We start from the raw sequence: 17,554 nt of genomic DNA on the forward strand, positions 1-17,554 counted from the left end.
ACCTGGAGCAAAAATTTTCAGTCATATAGGGGATAAAAACATTTCTTTCTTACCAACTTTTGTTTACACATAAAAACCCCTAGGTTCATCTAGAATATATACTGTACGTTTCAATAACTTATTTTTTCAGTATGAAATAGGATCTTCAAAAAGATGACAAACAGCAGTCATCTTGAAATGATCCTCTGGAAACAAACATTACCTGTAGAAAAAGCAGGAATAACATACGGGATAACTGAGCTCAGAATTTGTGCAAATTTTTTTTAAGTGACTTTCTGTATAATCAAAGTGTAAACTACAGGACTGTAGACTGAAAATTATTTTTAAAATATTGAAAAAATAAAATGCAAACAATGTATAATGTACAAATAAATGAAATAGTAAACAAGAAACCTGCCTAGATGAAGGAAACTGGGTGTTCATAAGGATTCTATTCAATTTCCAAAAAACATTTTTGTCTAGCATACCTGTATTCACAGCACGTTCTCAAATGCCAGGTCAGATTTAGTAACAAGAGTATATAAAGAAACATCATTTGGACACACAAAACAAGAAGATTAAGAGAATTTTTTTTAACCAATGTTGTATCAATCACATTTATAATTTTTCTTATAGCATGTGATCAAATAAAACAGAAAACCAGAATGTATACATTGCTCATTTTTTAAGTAATGTTATGTACATTTTATTGCCAGTATATGCACAATGGTAAGCATAGAACTATAAATACACAATGTAATTAAACAGTAGAAAACAACAAGGATGTTACACATAACGAAGGAAAGAAAGAGGAGATACTATTTTCTTGATGTAGCTGCTAAAACGGGCTAGCAACGAGTTATGACAGTCTTGGTTTTAAGTCTTTACATATATTTCTACAACTTTTCCTCCAAATAAATCTCTGCAACGGCACTGCTTCTTTAACAACCACATCTTGGCTCTTTCTATTGGATTCACTTCAAACTAAAGTGAAAACAACCTTTCATGTAACTACAAGCATCTGACTTAATTTTTATTCGGTTTTGCTTTTCAGGGTTCCTAGCAAGTGAAGTGTGTAAGTAGTTTCTTATGATATTTGGCTGCAATGTTGAAGAATAGAGTTTTGAATACACATTAAGTAATAATTTGGAAAAAAAAAAAGTAAAGAAGATTTTCTGTAGATAGTTCTTCCACTGGGTGCTATATGCAGCAGCTCAGTCAAAAATCAGTCACCCTGAAGAGCTAGAGAGAATTTTAGCCTAGCATAGATCATCATCCTTGGCACCGCTATTTTCTCTCTTATCAGGATGCACTTCCTACAACTAGACAACATCACAGTCAAAGGGAAAAAAAGAGTCAGGGAAAAAAAAAAATTCCACCATTCCTGGGAAGGGCACTGTTTCATCCCAGTTCTCAGTTAATTACCTTGCCGCTTATATCCAAGACCAAAAAAAAAGAAAAAAGAAAAAAAGAAAAAAGAAAAAGACAACATTTAGGGACACATTTACTTGATCTTTGTTCTCTTTCCATTATCAAGTTCATAAATACAAAGAACCATTATTCACAATAAACTAACTCTTTTTCAAAAATGGAAAAACAAACCCTGGAAACATTTCCACACCTTAATCCAGATGGGTCTTGAGGATGCTATTCAAGAAAACCATGCAAATAATTTGGTGCAGCTTTCCCAACTCATCCAAAATATATATTTTTTTTTAAAATTAAAAGGTGGCAAGATCTATAGCATTTGTGACTATTCCCCCTCCCCCCCCATTTAAATTCAATGCAGAAAACCTTGGTGCTTTTAGGAAGATAACGAATAGTTTTCTGCACTGTTGTCATAAAATCCCATGTGAGTTACAATACAAGACTACTTGTTCCAGCAATTAGGTTGAGAGGAAACATTCTAGTGATAAAGATAAATACATACTGAGCATGCTTGGGCAGAGCACTCCATTCTGAAGCATCCTGCTTGAAGAACGAAAGGTGACAAGGATGGTTCACGTCCATCAAGTGACCATTAACTCTGCTGCTAAAAAGCAGACTGCCACACTATCACCAGGTCGGCAATGCTACCCTGAAAGGGCTGTCTTCCACATTAAGAGGTACTGGTTGTACCAGTCCTCTACTGCGCACACTAAATTCTTATTTATGCAACAAACATACAACCAATGAACAATATCACTTTTACAGAACTGGATCAATCCAGCTTTTTTTTATAGGCATATTTCTCAATCTCCAGAATATCCCAAACAAGCTGTAAATAAGATGATGAACCACCAACACAGTGAACGAGTCTCACTGCAGTTCAGACTAGTTCAGCCTTGGTTCACATCACTTCTTGTTTCTAGCGAAGGACATGATACTCAAACAAAATAGCAATAAAAAAGTAATGTTATCTGTAGCTGAATAAAAGCAACAGAATTTATATTTTAACTTCTGAAGCTTAAAGCATACCTTTTTAATTAGCATTAAAAAAAATTTTTTTTTTAATACAATAACACTGGCAAAAGTTAATGGGAAGACACAGAGGATTGCGAACAGGATAACTGATGGATTAGATTATTTTTAAATTTTATTCTGCTTTGATCAACTGATGTTAATACTGTTTTTCCTTGAATTTGGAATAATTCTATTGCAACAGTCACATGCAGGCTGAGGACAGCCGTTGGTTAAAGGGGGGGGAGGGAGAAAAAAAAAAAAGAAAGGAAAAAAAAAACCAAGAAAAAAGTTCCAAAAGTTGTATGTAAGAATTTTCCTTTCACTGAAGAGGGCCTTGCCCTTTCTTTAGGAGACCTGGTTAACTCTTCTCAGCTTCATTAGCTTTGTCCAGACATATCTGCTGTTGTATCCCCTGGTCCAGAGCCTGTTTGGGCACGTTTGATGTAAAGGTTCAATAATTTCATCTGCAAATTTAAGCCAGAAATTAACTTTTTTTAGTATTTGCAAACTGTACAGACTACAGGAACGGTACAACAAAGGAGACATTAAATGATTCCCCCCCCCAATTATATTTTACACTGTTGATTCAAAGGTACCATACTTGCCAATGAAAACATCAAACACAGCAAAATTTGTCACAAGGAAACTGCTCAAGCTTCTTTAAGGATGTAAAGAAGAGAACAATCTAAGGTAGCTAGATTAAGATAGATGGAATATTTTCCTCAAATTACAATGCTTTCCAAAGAAGGTAGGTTTTTTTTTTCTTTTAAGTTAAGGTTGCAGTTTTAAGCCTCTAGGTTAGAGTTGCTGATGCTGGTACTTACTAAAGCTTCCAATACTGTCTAGAATCACATTCAACACAATCACTGCCAGAGAGTATTTTTAAGATACAACTGTCTTATTCAAAGATATACAAAATTAATTGTCCTGTTTTATTCCCAAGGACAAAGATATTCACAATTAACACAGAGCTCTTTGCATGCAAAAAACTGTATGTAAGAAATGTCAATAAAATCATAAATACCCTGAATCAAAAAGGACCACAGACTGATTACTATTATTATTATTATTTCAAATTAGAGGTACTGAAAGGATTGATGAAAGCAAAATAACAAGGAGGGAGAATAAATAAAACTGCTGTATGTAACATCCACATATTACATTTATTGCTTTTCAATCAGAACTTTCATGAAAAACAAGACAAGAAATACTGATAGGAAAAGCCATGCTGAGTATAGCCATTATCATTCTGGTTTTCCATTATCACTACTACCGGGGATACAATCAGTAACTAAAAGCATTAAACAGCTGTAAGAAACATAATTTAGTATTTATCTTAATGCTAAAGTTCGTACACTTGCATAAATAAAGGTCTATGGATTTTCAGTTTTGAACATTTTATGACAAAGTTTTATTAATCCTCAGAGGGTTTCAGCAGCCCTGATGTTCTCATTCAAGTATATACTTTTATGAAACCTTCTGGCAATTGCAACCAAAATGCAAATGCATACATGCAATTATGAGCTAAGATTTCTTTAAATGGTATCTTTTACTTACTTTACTGCCAGTGAGTTGACTGAGATGTGGTTTTAGTTCATCACCAATTACTGCGTGAATGGCTACAAGGCAGAAAACACATGCCTTACGAACACTGCTCTCTGAATTATCATAACCCTAGAAAGCAATAAAATTAACGTTAATACCTTATCAGTTAATGATTAAAAGCCTCAGAAAGCTATTTACTTATTTACTATAATAAATACATTGAAGTCTACAGTAAATGAATGCTAGTGTAGCCCAATGAAGCATTCCAACAAACACGCAAATACAGAGCATGCACTTAAAGAGCAGGCTGCTTATTAATCACCATTGATAATCATTTTCCAGACTGAAACTAAAACCCACGCACTCCTGTTCATAAGTTACACTGAAAACAGAGTTGCTGTCATGCAATAGGGGAGTATGTAAGAGAAATTGTTCTAGACTATACAGATATTTACTTAAAGCAGAAGACCACTCCATTTAGAGCTTCCTTATTCTGAAAGAAGTATTCTCTTAAAAGCTAAAGATTCTTTTGTTTACTCCCATCTCATTCCTTAATGACTTTTGTTTCTTTTGCCACTTTGCTAGTACCCCATGCCTGGCTGCCTCACTCAGACCCCCTTCTCAGAAGGCCCCTTCTCTGCCTCCACCTTCCTGCAGATATATGATTGAATCACACCCATTAAAGACAGAAATCAGCAGAATGCAGCTGTCAAACTCTGAAGAGTCTTTATCCATCACATGCAAATTAATGTATTTTGGCTCTTGATAAGATGGGAAAGAATTTATTTTTAAAGACAAAGGAAGAGAAACCTCTGATATCCTTCTCGTTTTATTAAACTTTCCCCAATCAACTGCTTCTTTCCTCTTGCCTCCCCCAAGCCCCAAGTGATAAAACCCTACAATTATACACAAATACAACATGGACAATTTCAGACCGAATGATTACAACTTGGAAAAAGATATAAACAACAAAACCCGATCTTATAACTAAAAGTATCTACCAAGCTTAATTATAACCAGTACTTAATATCCTACTGAGATTTCCTTTGAGTCATAACCACAGTTATAATTTAGCTACCTGCCAATCAAAGAGTTTGTTCCCACTGAGTTATTTTGGGTCAAAGCAGCCATCAGTTATCAGACAAATAAAATCCTTCGTGAGAGCCAAGTGATACTATTTTTAAAAAGTCTTTGCAATTCTTATATATAGTTTCTTTTGTTTGTTTTTCTTTCTTCTCTCCTTACCTGTATTAGACCTGGCACAATCTCTGGTAAAAGCTGAGTAAGGGTTTCTTTAGATACTCTTTCTATGACTTTCGTCTGCATTTTGATTGCAGCCAGATTAATGGGGTAATCTGCAGTTTGGATAATTGGACAAAGAACTTTGATGCACTGATCTGGGCTAATGGAAGTGGCCAGCATGGAAGCAGCTTCTTCAGCAGATCTCACCACCTATTGAAAGAATAAGTAAAAGACATGGAAAAATTATTTACAAGAGACTGTTACTATGGCCTGTTACCTAGCAGTAAAGGTCTTGAGCATAAAAATTGCCTACCAAGAGCTCTACAATATTGTAGAAATATGTGAATGAAGAGCCCTTTGAAAATCTGTTTACAAGATTCCAACTGTTGGTTATACTTCCCTAAAAACAAGACTCTTCCCAATATTCTGTGGCTAATCTATGTCCTCAGCAATACGTATCAGTTTTTCAAACCTGCTTGTTGAATCAGATCTGAAATGTCTCTCTTCTGCAATACCCTCCAACTACATACTGAAATACCATCACCTTTGTAATTTCTTGTGTTGTCATTTGTTATTGCTTGTTAGGTCAGTGATCACTGACAAGACATGTTTTCACATTCATCTCAAAAACATGTTTAATGACATGCCTAAATTGCTACTTCTAGAAGTCAATCTAGCTGTTTTTCCTCCCCTCTAAGTTTGACAGAAACTATGACAAGAGTGTACTTTAAGCCTGAAGAATATGCAGAACAAGCAGAACAAGAATAATTAGGTAGGAAGACAATAGGTACAGAAGCTCAGGATACAGCATGGGCACAACACAGAAAAGTCGCATCTGATCTTCATATTAGTGCAGCTGTGGCGCCTGCCATCTAACAAGACAAAACCGCTGTACAAAATCAGTGGTTTGTACATCAGTGATGTACAAAAACTTCCATACCTGATTCTCTCCATCCTTGTCCCCTTTACACTCTCACTCATATACACGAAACCAAGAGAGAGAAAAAGCACAGTAACAGAGAAGGAAAGATGGGGACAAGACACTGTAATAAATACAGTATATGGAACAAATTAAGAGGGTGCAGGGAAAAGAGAAATGAGTATCAGATGAATGACAAAAGTCATTGGTATGGGAGGAGGAACTGCAGTCAAACTTCAAAACCTGAAACTCCACAGTAAGTTCCATACAGAGTAAGTGACCTTGCATGGGGAGGGCAAGGAGAAGATGTACTCATTTAATAATAAACCTGGATTCTTTCCATAGCATTAGTGACACTGATGTGAACTGTTTAATATTGGGGTGGTTACTGTATTTGTGTTTCTTATATCTACATGCATTATTCTTTATTATGTATGTGTGCATAACAAATACTTCTGAGCAAGATTACAGTTATCCTTGCACTTCTGAATCCCCTCACTATTCTCAGCCACAATCAGCTCCTCCCTTTGACATGTTCCTGTGCGTTCTCCCCTAACAACATTCAAAACCACGTTCTCAAATGGTGCAGAGCTGGCTAAAAATGGAAAGGGTTGACAATTCCTTGTCACGTTCAGTCCCATCTCTCAACCATGAACCTTAATGAAATCCAGAAGCTTGTTGTAGAGCTCCAGGACACCCATATCTGGCTTAAGATGTCATACAAGGAAAAAACTCCCTTCAGTTACTCCTTGAAGAGCTATAATGGCACATTGTTGGTTACTATGTCCTCTTGGATAGTACCCAAGGCAAGTGTTATTAGGGCTGATATTAAGCATTTGAGAGCTTACAAAACTGCAGTTCTTTTTTTTTTTTCTCCCCTTGCATACCCATGTTAACTAGTAACAGCTGAATGCTTGTATTAAACAAATTACTTCCTCAGTAAGATCTGACTAATTTCTCAAGCATTTTTTGGACAGCTGTTTCATTTTGTAATAATTTGTCATAACCTCAAACAGAATAATTGATTACTAACCTCCTTATGAGGGTCCTTGTGCGCTTCTAATGTCTTCATGATTGTGAGCTCTGCATAATTCTTAAACCTTGCTGGCTGGTTTCTTAGAATTTCTCTTAGAACTTTCAATGCCAAAGCTCTAATTGCATGCTAAAGATTTAATATTAAAATAAATGAGTTATGTATCTTTAAACAGACATAAGTTTTAACATTTGTGTAGCAGCTGGATGAGTCTTTGATAATGGAAAAATATCAGATTATGCTCTATGCATATATACAGTACGAACCTAGTGTTAACAAATAAAGCTAGAAAAGAAAGTCTCCAGTTTCTCACTCTTCTCAATCTCTCTTTGTAGATAATTCAGGTGGCATATCATAAACATGCTGCTAACCTAATCGCGTTATCGACGCTACCCAGAAGTTAAGTTGCAAACAATTTCACTCTTCACAAGTTCTGATGAAACCTTTAGCATCACATCAAGCATATACACTTTTGAAAATTTTTTTACAAATTATTATTTTTTAAATGAAAAACAAGTATTAGTGTCTTTTTGATCCTCAGTAATTTCAAAAACATGGCCCTTGTAGAGAACAATTACATAGAACTCAGTCTCTTCACAATGAGCATTACTGTATTTTACAAACGTATTTTTAGACACTTTGCCACACATGATGTTTTGATATTCTAGGTTCCACCAGGGGCTATTAACAGATAAGCTTTGAATCCCAGTGAAAAATGTTTCATTTAATTTATCGTGTGGGAATCGACAAATAAGAATACTTGAGAAGGTAAGTATTACTGATGCCCTTTTCACCATCAGGGCATTCAGACTTCATGACATTTTTGTATTTCCACAGTTTTTTGTTTTTCAAGACTAACTGGAATTTGTGCCCTTCCTACAACCCATACAAATTTCAAAGATACTGAAAGTAAACTATGTGCTTTGTTAACGTTCTTAACTGGATTAATCTGAATATACCTCTTTATCTCCAAGTGTTTCAAGCAGCAAAAGTAGTATTGTTTTGAAGTGCTCATCCCAAACACCGAAAGACTCTTCCTGAGTTAACTTCATGAGCTCGTATAGGGCAGCCTTTCTTTCCTCAACTCTCTCATTATGGTTTGATAACTCTTTCAGTAACTCTGCAACCAGATCAGAATGGTCCATGGGAGGCTCTGTCAGAAAGGAATAAACAAACACAGTTCTCAGATCACTGCAAGTAAATATTAGTGCCTGCTGTACAACTGAAGGATATTTTCTAGGATGGCTAGCTGGCTTTCTAGCATGCTTTCATTTTTCTCACCAAATTTGTCTGCAAAAATTGCAATTTGGCTACTACATTTTCAGTGCAGCCAACATTGCTGAACAAACTTACAATTGCCCAAAAAAAAGTACGATGATATTGCAAAAAACCCACTGTAAGCTAGTTTACTGCAAAAGTTTTTATGCTTGCAATATCCAAAGTGATAAGTACTCTGCATCCTTTTAAATCTGATCTATACACAAAGAGCTACCTCTTCCATATGACCCTTCCATCCAAGATGATAAATTTGTCTTTTCTCCGTTAGTATTACAGGATTGCTTAGACTTTTGTAAGCCATGGTTCCACAGCAATAGCTAGGTTGTTAACACAAACAGGGGGAAAAAAAATGCACAAGAATGGTGCTTGGTACAAAATAGCTGAAACAGAAGCAAAGCAAGGCCGTTAGTCCCACAGAGATTCCCGATAGCAGTCATTATGAGATGGCTCTGGGTTTTAGTTTTGATTAGAGAGGATTCCATGATTATGGAAAAATGCATTAGTAACACGACCCGTATTTGTAAACACTGGACTGCAAATGGAGAGATCTGCAACCAGTCAAGAAACTTAAAAATGGTCTTAATGAAAATTAAATATCAAGTTGTTGCCTTTATTCCATCATCAAGATCCATTTAGCCTTTAAGAAAGAAAAGCAATATAGCTTCCATCTTTGCACTGAGACTTTCGGATAAATTAACAGAAACACACATTTTTTTTTCCTGGAAAAAGGTTAAAATGCAAATGTTCCTGCACTGCGTCTTTCCTAAAATCATTCCCTTTATCAACACATGAAATACATTAATACATGAAATACATAACAAATTTATTAGGTCATATACAGCCCTTGAACATCTTATATTACTGTATTCAATGTTGTGACTTATAAATGCTGTACAAAGTACCTGTACAAAGAAACAAGTAAAAGCTGAATACCACATATCAAGTATCTCAAAATCACAAATCAGTTACCTTAAAAATCACACTGTTTTTGTACCCAACATTCTTATTTGCATTCTGTTTTGCATGAGTAATCAGGAGCACAAGCACCTGAAAGCAGAAACTTTTTTTCTGCGAGCACTTCTACTGCCTCTATATTAATGCATGCTTTGCAGACTCTCTAAATGGATCATTAATGTTTGCCTAAAGGACAGAGTGAAATTGCATTAAGCAGGTTATTAATTAGTACAGATGCGCAGAATGGACAATCACTTTTACAGAAGGAAGATCATTACTTTTATTACCAGAACTATTACATTTGTTCTACCAAACTGTGAGGATTACAGCTATAGGAAATCCTATTTTGGGGAATGCATATTGACACATAATTAGCAAAACTATCCATATCTGTTTGAATAAAGTTATTTTCACTGTGGAAGTATCAGAATGAAAGAAGTGGCAACTTGTATGTATGGAGGGAAGGGGTAAAGACAGGAGAAGGTAGCAGCCATGTCCATGCATGAATAAGGGAAGGAAAGAAGCTCCATTAGTGGAGGAAATAGCTGGAATTCCTGAAAAACATGAAGGCAACCAAGAGGGATGTGCCTTCACAGCCTGTATTTTCCATTCCTCTGTATGACTTCGCACCCAGTGTCTCATTTCCATTCTCCAGATAAGAATGGAGACGTGTAAAAGAAGTCATATTCAAAGTCTACTCTCAAAATTTCTTTTTCAGAAAGAAAACAAAACACAAATGAGGAGGAGCAGATGCAACTCCTTCATTTGAATGAATTAAAATAGGCATTAGAGATAGAAATATTTGATGAAGAACAGCTCTTCTCAAACCAATCAAATAATATCCTTTTGACAGGATAAACAGTGTAGGGGTTAAAAGGGAAAATGTAGGTATGTCCTGAATTTAGTAAAGGTTTTCCTACTGTCACCCACAGCATCTTAATACAGAAGCTATGCAAACACAGCGGCCAAAAAAGCCAACTAAGTGGGTGCAAAACTTGATGAATCACTTGCAGGGTGACTGGACTATAAATGGCTTTCTATTAATCTAGGAGTGATGTCCCTGCTCAGGTCTGTGCAGACCCTGGTTCTGTGTGATGCTTTTGTTAACACTATTGAAGGAATATGGAGACCACTTATAAAATCTGCAGACAACATCAATTTAAGAGCAGTTGCAAACATTCTGGAGAACAGGATAAAAATTGAAAATTATCATGATAAATCAGAGGAATGGTCTGAAAGAAAAAGATGGTAAGTTTAAGGCAAAACACACAAGCAGAAATCTTAAGCCCATATACAAAGTGGCAGGTAAAAAGGAAGATGTTTGGAAAACACAGTCCATGGAAGGTAAGCTGAAATAAATAAGCTTCTTTGAAGAGGAACACTGTTTTTCAGTCAGAGACTGTGGACTGCTTTTAAGGAGTCTGGAAGTGACTTAGAAAGCCAGGTTACCCTATGCTCCGGATAAACAGCATCTCCCTTGGGGGAAAAAAAAAAGTGCTAGTGGTTGGAAGATTTAGGCTGTTACTCTGAAAACCTTTTTACTGTAAGAGGCAAAACACTCAAATGGCCATGTGGGGCACACTGTGGCATCTCCTCCACTGGAAATTTTCAACTGTTAGACAAACTGTCTGCAGAATACATGTTCACGCCTCAGTGCTGTTAACAGGACTATATGAGCAGCTAAGGTTTTCCCATCTAGCCCTGTATTTCTGCATCTTTCTCCCAGTAACACGGGAGGATAGCTGGGAGTGCAGTAAAACCAGGACTTTGTGTCATTAACAGGCAGCAATTCCGCGGAGGTTCTGAAAATTAAAATCTAACGTCCAATGAGCAATTCAGGTTTATGGGAAAAGCATGCAACTCCTAACTGAGTAATTGTAGGCACAAAGTATTTTGCTGAGTGTATCTTTTTTCATGCAGACTTTTTCAAAGTTATCTTAGATGAAATTCTAAAAGTAACATACAAATGACAGAACGCACATGGTATAACTAAAAACTAAGGGTGAACACAGGAACAAATGCAAGTACTTTGTTAAGATCCATTAAAGAGCAGACCTAAATAACGCATTGCACTACTCCTCCAGCCAGGACAAACCAATACTGGATGGGGATGCTTCACTCCAGCCAGTCCTGAGTTTTTACAAAACCAGAACATGCTGGTGCAGCACACACTGCATTTGGTTTAATGCAATATCCAGAAATATATTGTCAGAAGGTATAAAGAGGCTTATCCCATGTAACAACAGGATCCCTGTAATACAGAATCTCGATCGTAAACTGGCTCTGTATGTGGATGACAAAGGTATTTAATTATTGATATTTACATGACATGATTTGTAAAAATTTGCTTTCCCCTCTATTTTTTTCAGAAGATAATAATTGGCGATATGCCTCTTCACTAAAGAGAAGAGAAAACAGAGAAATGCACCTTACTTGGATTTGTTTTTAATTTAATGTAAAGTTAAAGCCAACTTACAGAATAGCTGAATAAAACACCATGTCAGAAAATAGCTTTGTTTTTCAAGAGTTTCTATAGCACATCTTTGCTGGATGGCAGAAGCAGAACAGTCAGAAGGGGGAAAATTCATTTGTCCCTCACTATTAAGAAATCTGTTTACTTAAAAACTGATTTTAATCTATAACTGAATATGAAATATCAGTTATAATGAATAGCAGATTATGAAAACCACCTACTACTTTGTAAAATAACGATAGTACCGATACTTTGGAACCTTCCCAACATTTAGATATAAAAAATTACCCAAAGATATATTAAAAAGAAGCTCTAGAAGCCTACAAAAAACCAGCCCAAGTTCCTGGATTTACATGGGCTAGATGAACCACCTTCCTGGTAAAAGCTGGTTTTGGGGGTTTTTTTGATTTGTTTTGGTTTTTTTTTTTTTTTTTAAAGAATGTTTAGTCAATAGAAAATGTCAATGTCATGTTTCAAATACAAATATTTTACTAACAAAATACTTAATCTTTTACCTAATTCCCAAACTGGTTTGATCCAGTTTTACTTCCTTGCTGTAATTCTCCCCCCCACCCCCACCCCCCTTAAATTCCTGACATAAAGCAATCTGATAAGTAAATTTATATTGACAATACTGCTACAGGATGTGCTACCAGAAGTATACAATATCGTTCAGTATTTATCTCATTTTTACCCTTAATCTCTACAAATACCACATAATCCAACAATGTCACTCAAAAGGATCACTTACAAAGAAACTAATTCGAAATACAGTATTTGTAAAAACCTCTCAAAGAAGCAGCACTGGTGATACGTACATTGCTAATAATAAATCCAGAAACTGAACTAAAAGATGGAAAATCTCACCATTTTTCTTCTAGCACAGAATGCAATCTGAAGCTTACCATCAGGAAATTGCTCTGCATCATCATCAAACATGGCTTCTTTCAAAGCAGATTTATTAAATGAACTGATACCATCAGAATAATTGTATGGGTTATAATCTCGTGAACGTGGCGAGGAGTGGGGAGGCATTGTGTTGAGTAATGATGTTTTGTTATCAAGAGCTGTTCGGCCTGTATCACTCACACCACTTCCTGCTCGTAGGTCTACTATTCCAGAAGCACTGCAAATCTGCAGGAAAAGAAATATCATATGAGCACTTGCACTTTTCAATTAACTACATTACTAATTCATCTATGTAGCAAAAAGTTCACAAATTTCAAAAGGTTCAAACTAGCCTTCAAATAAGAAGTCTTAGAAACAGTTCCCTAAACTTTGCCTTCCTTTAACAAAAAAAAAAGTCAGTATTTTATCTCAGAAGTTTGATGCTAAGAAATTAAAAACATGTTTAAGTGCATACATATTTGGTAAGCTCAACAAATCTGAAAGCCAAAGTTCCATGAGACAGAAGTTTAAAACACTGCATGTAGCAATGAAAAACCCACAAGTTTTGTAAGGAATAAAATAAAACCTTTGGAAAAACATGTATTAAGGTGCAGACCTCTCAAAAACTGAACTCCAGCTGTTTTGCAAGATAATCTATTTTTAAATTGCTAATGTTTTAAATAAACAAACAGCTAGTGCTACTTAGAATTAGCATTTATATTTCCAAAATGTGGTTCAAGACTAGGAACATATTTTTCTAAAGCTCTGAAGTAATTTAGGAGAAACATCCCATTTCAGAAGTCGTAACATAGAAACCTACTGAAAAAGATGCTTTATCATCTGTAATAAATCAGTCATTGGCTTGGTTTGCTGATACTCACCGAATCGCCATCATCTTTTTTGGAATCTCGTTTTACAGGCTCATTCATGTCTTCCTGACTACGAAAACTGAAATTCTGAATGGCTTCAGTGACTCCACGAAGAGAGCTGTAAATATCTTCAGAATTCATATTTTCAGTGTCATAGTCAAATGCACTGTGGCCATGGAGAAGGACATAGGAATTAAGATGGATTTATTTTGTGTCCCCATGTTTTTAAATAACATTAGCATGGGACTACAGAGACTCAAGAAATATTAATAACATTACTATTTTTCTTAAAACACGTTAAGGAAGAAAGTTGGCTCTCCACATAACAAAACTGTATTATGGTACATGTTAGTAAGGGTATTGCCACTGACAGAGAAAGCACTGGCAGTAGCTAGCAAAGGGAAGGGCTACATTATGTAGCAGCATCTGCTGGAAGAAACATACTACTTTTGCTCTGTTTTACTCTTATGAGTATGAAACAACTTGGATTTTTACACCACTCTCTCTTTCTGAAAAAAGTTCCAAAGTAAGGAGGACTGATAAAACTCAACAGTTTTCACAGTAAGTTGATTGCTAAAAGCAAAATTACAAAAATCCACTTTGCTGGCAATATTGGTACCACAAAATTAAAGACCAGAACATTTATGAACTACTACTTTTTTAGTCTCCCCAACATTGTCTGGTTTGATGACGTAGCTGACCTATTCTAACATTTGCTAGAGATGAACACTTCTGTTCCTTCTCTTGCTAATCCATTTGCATTCCAAGGTGCACAGCCCCTCCCACCTCAGGCCAGCCCTGGCACTTGCCACACCCTTCTGGGAGGCTCAACAGTTCACTGTACTGTCATTCTGTGGAGGGAGGGGGATTATTTTTCAGCATCTGTTACGTTGTGCAAAATTCGCTCCACGCTTTCACTGTTGGGGTTACAATTTTGGAGAACATGTAATGAAGCCTTAGATGCAGAACTGTAGCAACACCAGCCTACGTTACCTTGGTGACAAAGTGTTCTGCGATGTATTGGTTGGGGAAGTGAGAGGACTTGACCAACTTGCTGGGGAGCGTGGAGTAGGTCTTGTTAAAGGACTTCCCATTGATCCCTGGAGGAGGAGAGGTGAGAAGAGATAATCCAGTAGGACTTCAGCTTCCCTTTTAACTTATTATGGTATTTATTTATTTTCTAGTGCCCAGAAACATTTAAAGAGCTTCTATTTCATTTCTTGGATTGGCTAACCAATTACTAGTAACTTCAATCACATATAAGTTTGAAATGAGCAAAGGAAAAGATAAACTACTCTTAAAAAGCACATTCAAACTTAAGTCACTTGGAAGCAACATAGACTTAGAAAGTATCATTCTCCGGAGGAAAAAGAAAAGGCATTCCATGAGGAGTGATATCTGCTACTACGACAGACTTCTACATAGGATTTGCGTTGCCTCCCCTCCTCTACCAACCTTCTTGCTCTCACAAATAACTCTACTGAAATGGACTTATGTTCAAAACACCAATAACTTCAGAAAGAATAGTAAGAGAAGTGTAGATACCTGACCACTGTTGCCTGTGTTCCGGAGATGATTATGGAGAAGCTTTGTGGCTCCATCCTGAAATGTTTTTGGTAAAGCACCCAATAGCATTGTAAACTCTGGAGTGTTGAGTTCAAAAAGGGAAATCAGCACTGACTGTGCAGCCTAGAAGAAAAAGACACAGATTGAAGACATTAAATTGAGTTTCTAAAGTAATTTTATCAGCAAGAGATGCTATAATGAATGGTAATCACAAAAAGTTGCTTAAGTCTTGATCAAGCTTGAATAAAGATGTTAACAGATGTGAACAAAAGCAATTCATATTTGCTGGTAAGCTGGAAGTTCAGATATTGATAAAACCAGGCGCACACAACAATGAGCTTACACTTTGCACAATCATTCTAACAAGCAGTCTTTCAGAAACATGCTCCTCAACCCCCGAATCCCTACTTACTAAAAAAAGTACTGAAGGAATTCACAAAATGGCTTTTAAAAGGTTTGGCAAGTTGAACAAATTTAGAGAGGAATAGAACACACGAGGCAGGAACAAGCCTGCAATTCCTTCTCCTGAGTTCTGCAAATGGTAATTAGAGATGATGGATAATCAACACACTAGCTTGAAAAGGAACAGTTATCACTTCATAAATTAAAAAAAACCCAACCAAACAACAAAACAAACAAAAAACCAAAGAGAGACCCTAATTTGCAATGAGGCAGTCTTGATTTTGAGTTGTGATGACAGCACTTGATACTCTTTATAACTTATCCTAAAGCCAAACTAGTTAACCTTCCCTCCTTCCTGCCCCGCTTCCTTTATCTCTTTAAAAGACAGGCAAACATCATGAGCAATAATTTAGCTGGCTACATATTCTGAGGATGAAAACTGTTAAGTATTGGAGTTCGCAGTCTACTGGACATCACCTCCCACACCCTCAATTTTAATAGTTCATCTTTAACGTCATCCTCATCCTACAGCATGTTTTACTATATTTTTTTAATCTGAATCAAAAATCAGAGCTCTTTACTGACAAAGCAACACAGTAAGTTACACAATGGTTGGGTTCCCTCTAGTAAAGGAATGTTGACTGCATGACTTAGTAATGTTTGTACAGTTTGATGAATATTCACTGGATAGGCCAACAAACCTGTCAACATAGCAACTAAACTAACACGCAATGAAGGGCTAAAGATTAAGTTCTCCAGAATTGTTTAATAGTTTCTTTGTGGTACGAAACTCTGATTCTAAGATTAACCAACTATGTCTAGTTTATACAGCTCACCATCAAGGTCTGCCATGCACTGGAGAGAACCAGTGCCTCATGCTAGACAGAATGATAGGCAGCTTGCTTAAGCAGCAATATACTTCAAGTAAGTAGTTTAGAAAATTCTTTAGACATTTATTTCCCTCCTTTTGCTTCCAGAGCAATGAACTGTAGCATTTTTTAATTAAAAGTAGAAAGCCAAGGTATGAGCACACATACCAGCACACATCTTAGTATTAAGTTTAATGACAAAAATACTAACTTGTTAGATTGCCACAAATTATCTTTGCACACTCGTGACTGGCTGTTTTCTTTAACTTTTATTCCCTTCTCCCTCTGATAGCCTTCCCTTCAAGTGAACACCCTGAATGCCCTCTACAAATGTCTTTAATGTTTCTCTTTCCCTTGTTATTTCTTATGGTCAGTCTTTTAACAGAAATTAATACAAAGCAACACTAAAACATATCCTGCAACTGAGCAAAGGCTTGGGAATTACCACTTTCCTTTTTCTGTCCTGTTATCCATGTCTCCACTCCATAACACTGTGTCTGTTTAAGCTGCCAATAAAATAACACAAGAGACAGTCCAGGGTCGTATCAGGAAAGGAACCGATACCATCAAGTCTGCCCAGAACGAAGCTCAACCTGAAGTATCAAAATTGATAGACTCACAGAAGGTTTTCAACTATGCTATTATCTGTTTTCTCTCTCTCTTCCTTGAGAAGAAAAAAAAAAAAAAAAGCATTTTAGAGTATTTGAAGGTTTTTCTTCTCAGTGTAAGCGCTCTCTCTGGAGATTTAAGTCCAGTCATACAGATAACATCTTTAGAAGTCTGTAATAAGGATGAGAAATAAGTTTTTTGGTTTTGTTTTGCTCTTAGAAGAACCCTAAGAAGATTCTAATTCTTTTCAGAAGAATTCTAATCTTAGAATTAATCTAAGTTCTGAAACATAGGATTTTACCTTCCAGAAAGAAGTCCCATGTCATTGAACTGCACTAAGAGTGCCCAACTTCAGACTAATAAAAGAAAAAAGGATTTTTCATAATGCTTACTACTGGAAATGTTTTTACTAAAAAAACCCCAAACCCATCAATTACACAGAAATAGACTTGGCAAAAACTTTTAGTTTAAAGAAATCATAATAAA

The 17,554-nt window shown here is 36.1% G+C and overlaps 1 protein-coding gene across 7 annotated transcripts in view; it reads right to left on the reverse strand.

Moving 5' to 3' along the window:
• Window positions 1–649: 649 nt before the first annotated feature.
• The window catches only part of CLASP2 (cytoplasmic linker associated protein 2), a 153,267-nt gene continuing 136,362 nt past the window's right edge, over window positions 650–17,554 (reverse strand). For all 7 annotated transcript variants that reach the window (XM_009272405.2, XM_009272404.2, XM_009272406.2 and 4 more), the window contains 9 exons: window positions 15,168–15,311; window positions 14,616–14,722; window positions 13,635–13,788; window positions 12,771–12,999; window positions 8,120–8,313; window positions 7,161–7,289; window positions 5,212–5,418; window positions 3,979–4,095; window positions 650–2,885 (listed from right to left, as the gene is read on the reverse strand). In XM_009272405.2, the coding sequence (XP_009270680.1) occupies window positions 2,799–2,885; window positions 3,979–4,095; window positions 5,212–5,418; window positions 7,161–7,289; window positions 8,120–8,313; window positions 12,771–12,999; window positions 13,635–13,788; window positions 14,616–14,722; window positions 15,168–15,311 (1,368 nt within the window). In that variant the 3' untranslated portion in view covers window positions 650–2,798. The remainder of the gene's footprint in view (window positions 2,886–3,978; window positions 4,096–5,211; window positions 5,419–7,160; window positions 7,290–8,119; window positions 8,314–12,770; window positions 13,000–13,634; window positions 13,789–14,615; window positions 14,723–15,167; window positions 15,312–17,554) is intronic.

Source organism: Aptenodytes forsteri, unplaced genomic scaffold, assembly GCF_000699145.1.
Source record: "Aptenodytes forsteri isolate BGI_AS27 unplaced genomic scaffold, ASM69914v1 Scaffold398, whole genome shotgun sequence".
Taxonomy (NCBI): Eukaryota; Metazoa; Chordata; class Aves; order Sphenisciformes; family Spheniscidae; genus Aptenodytes; species Aptenodytes forsteri.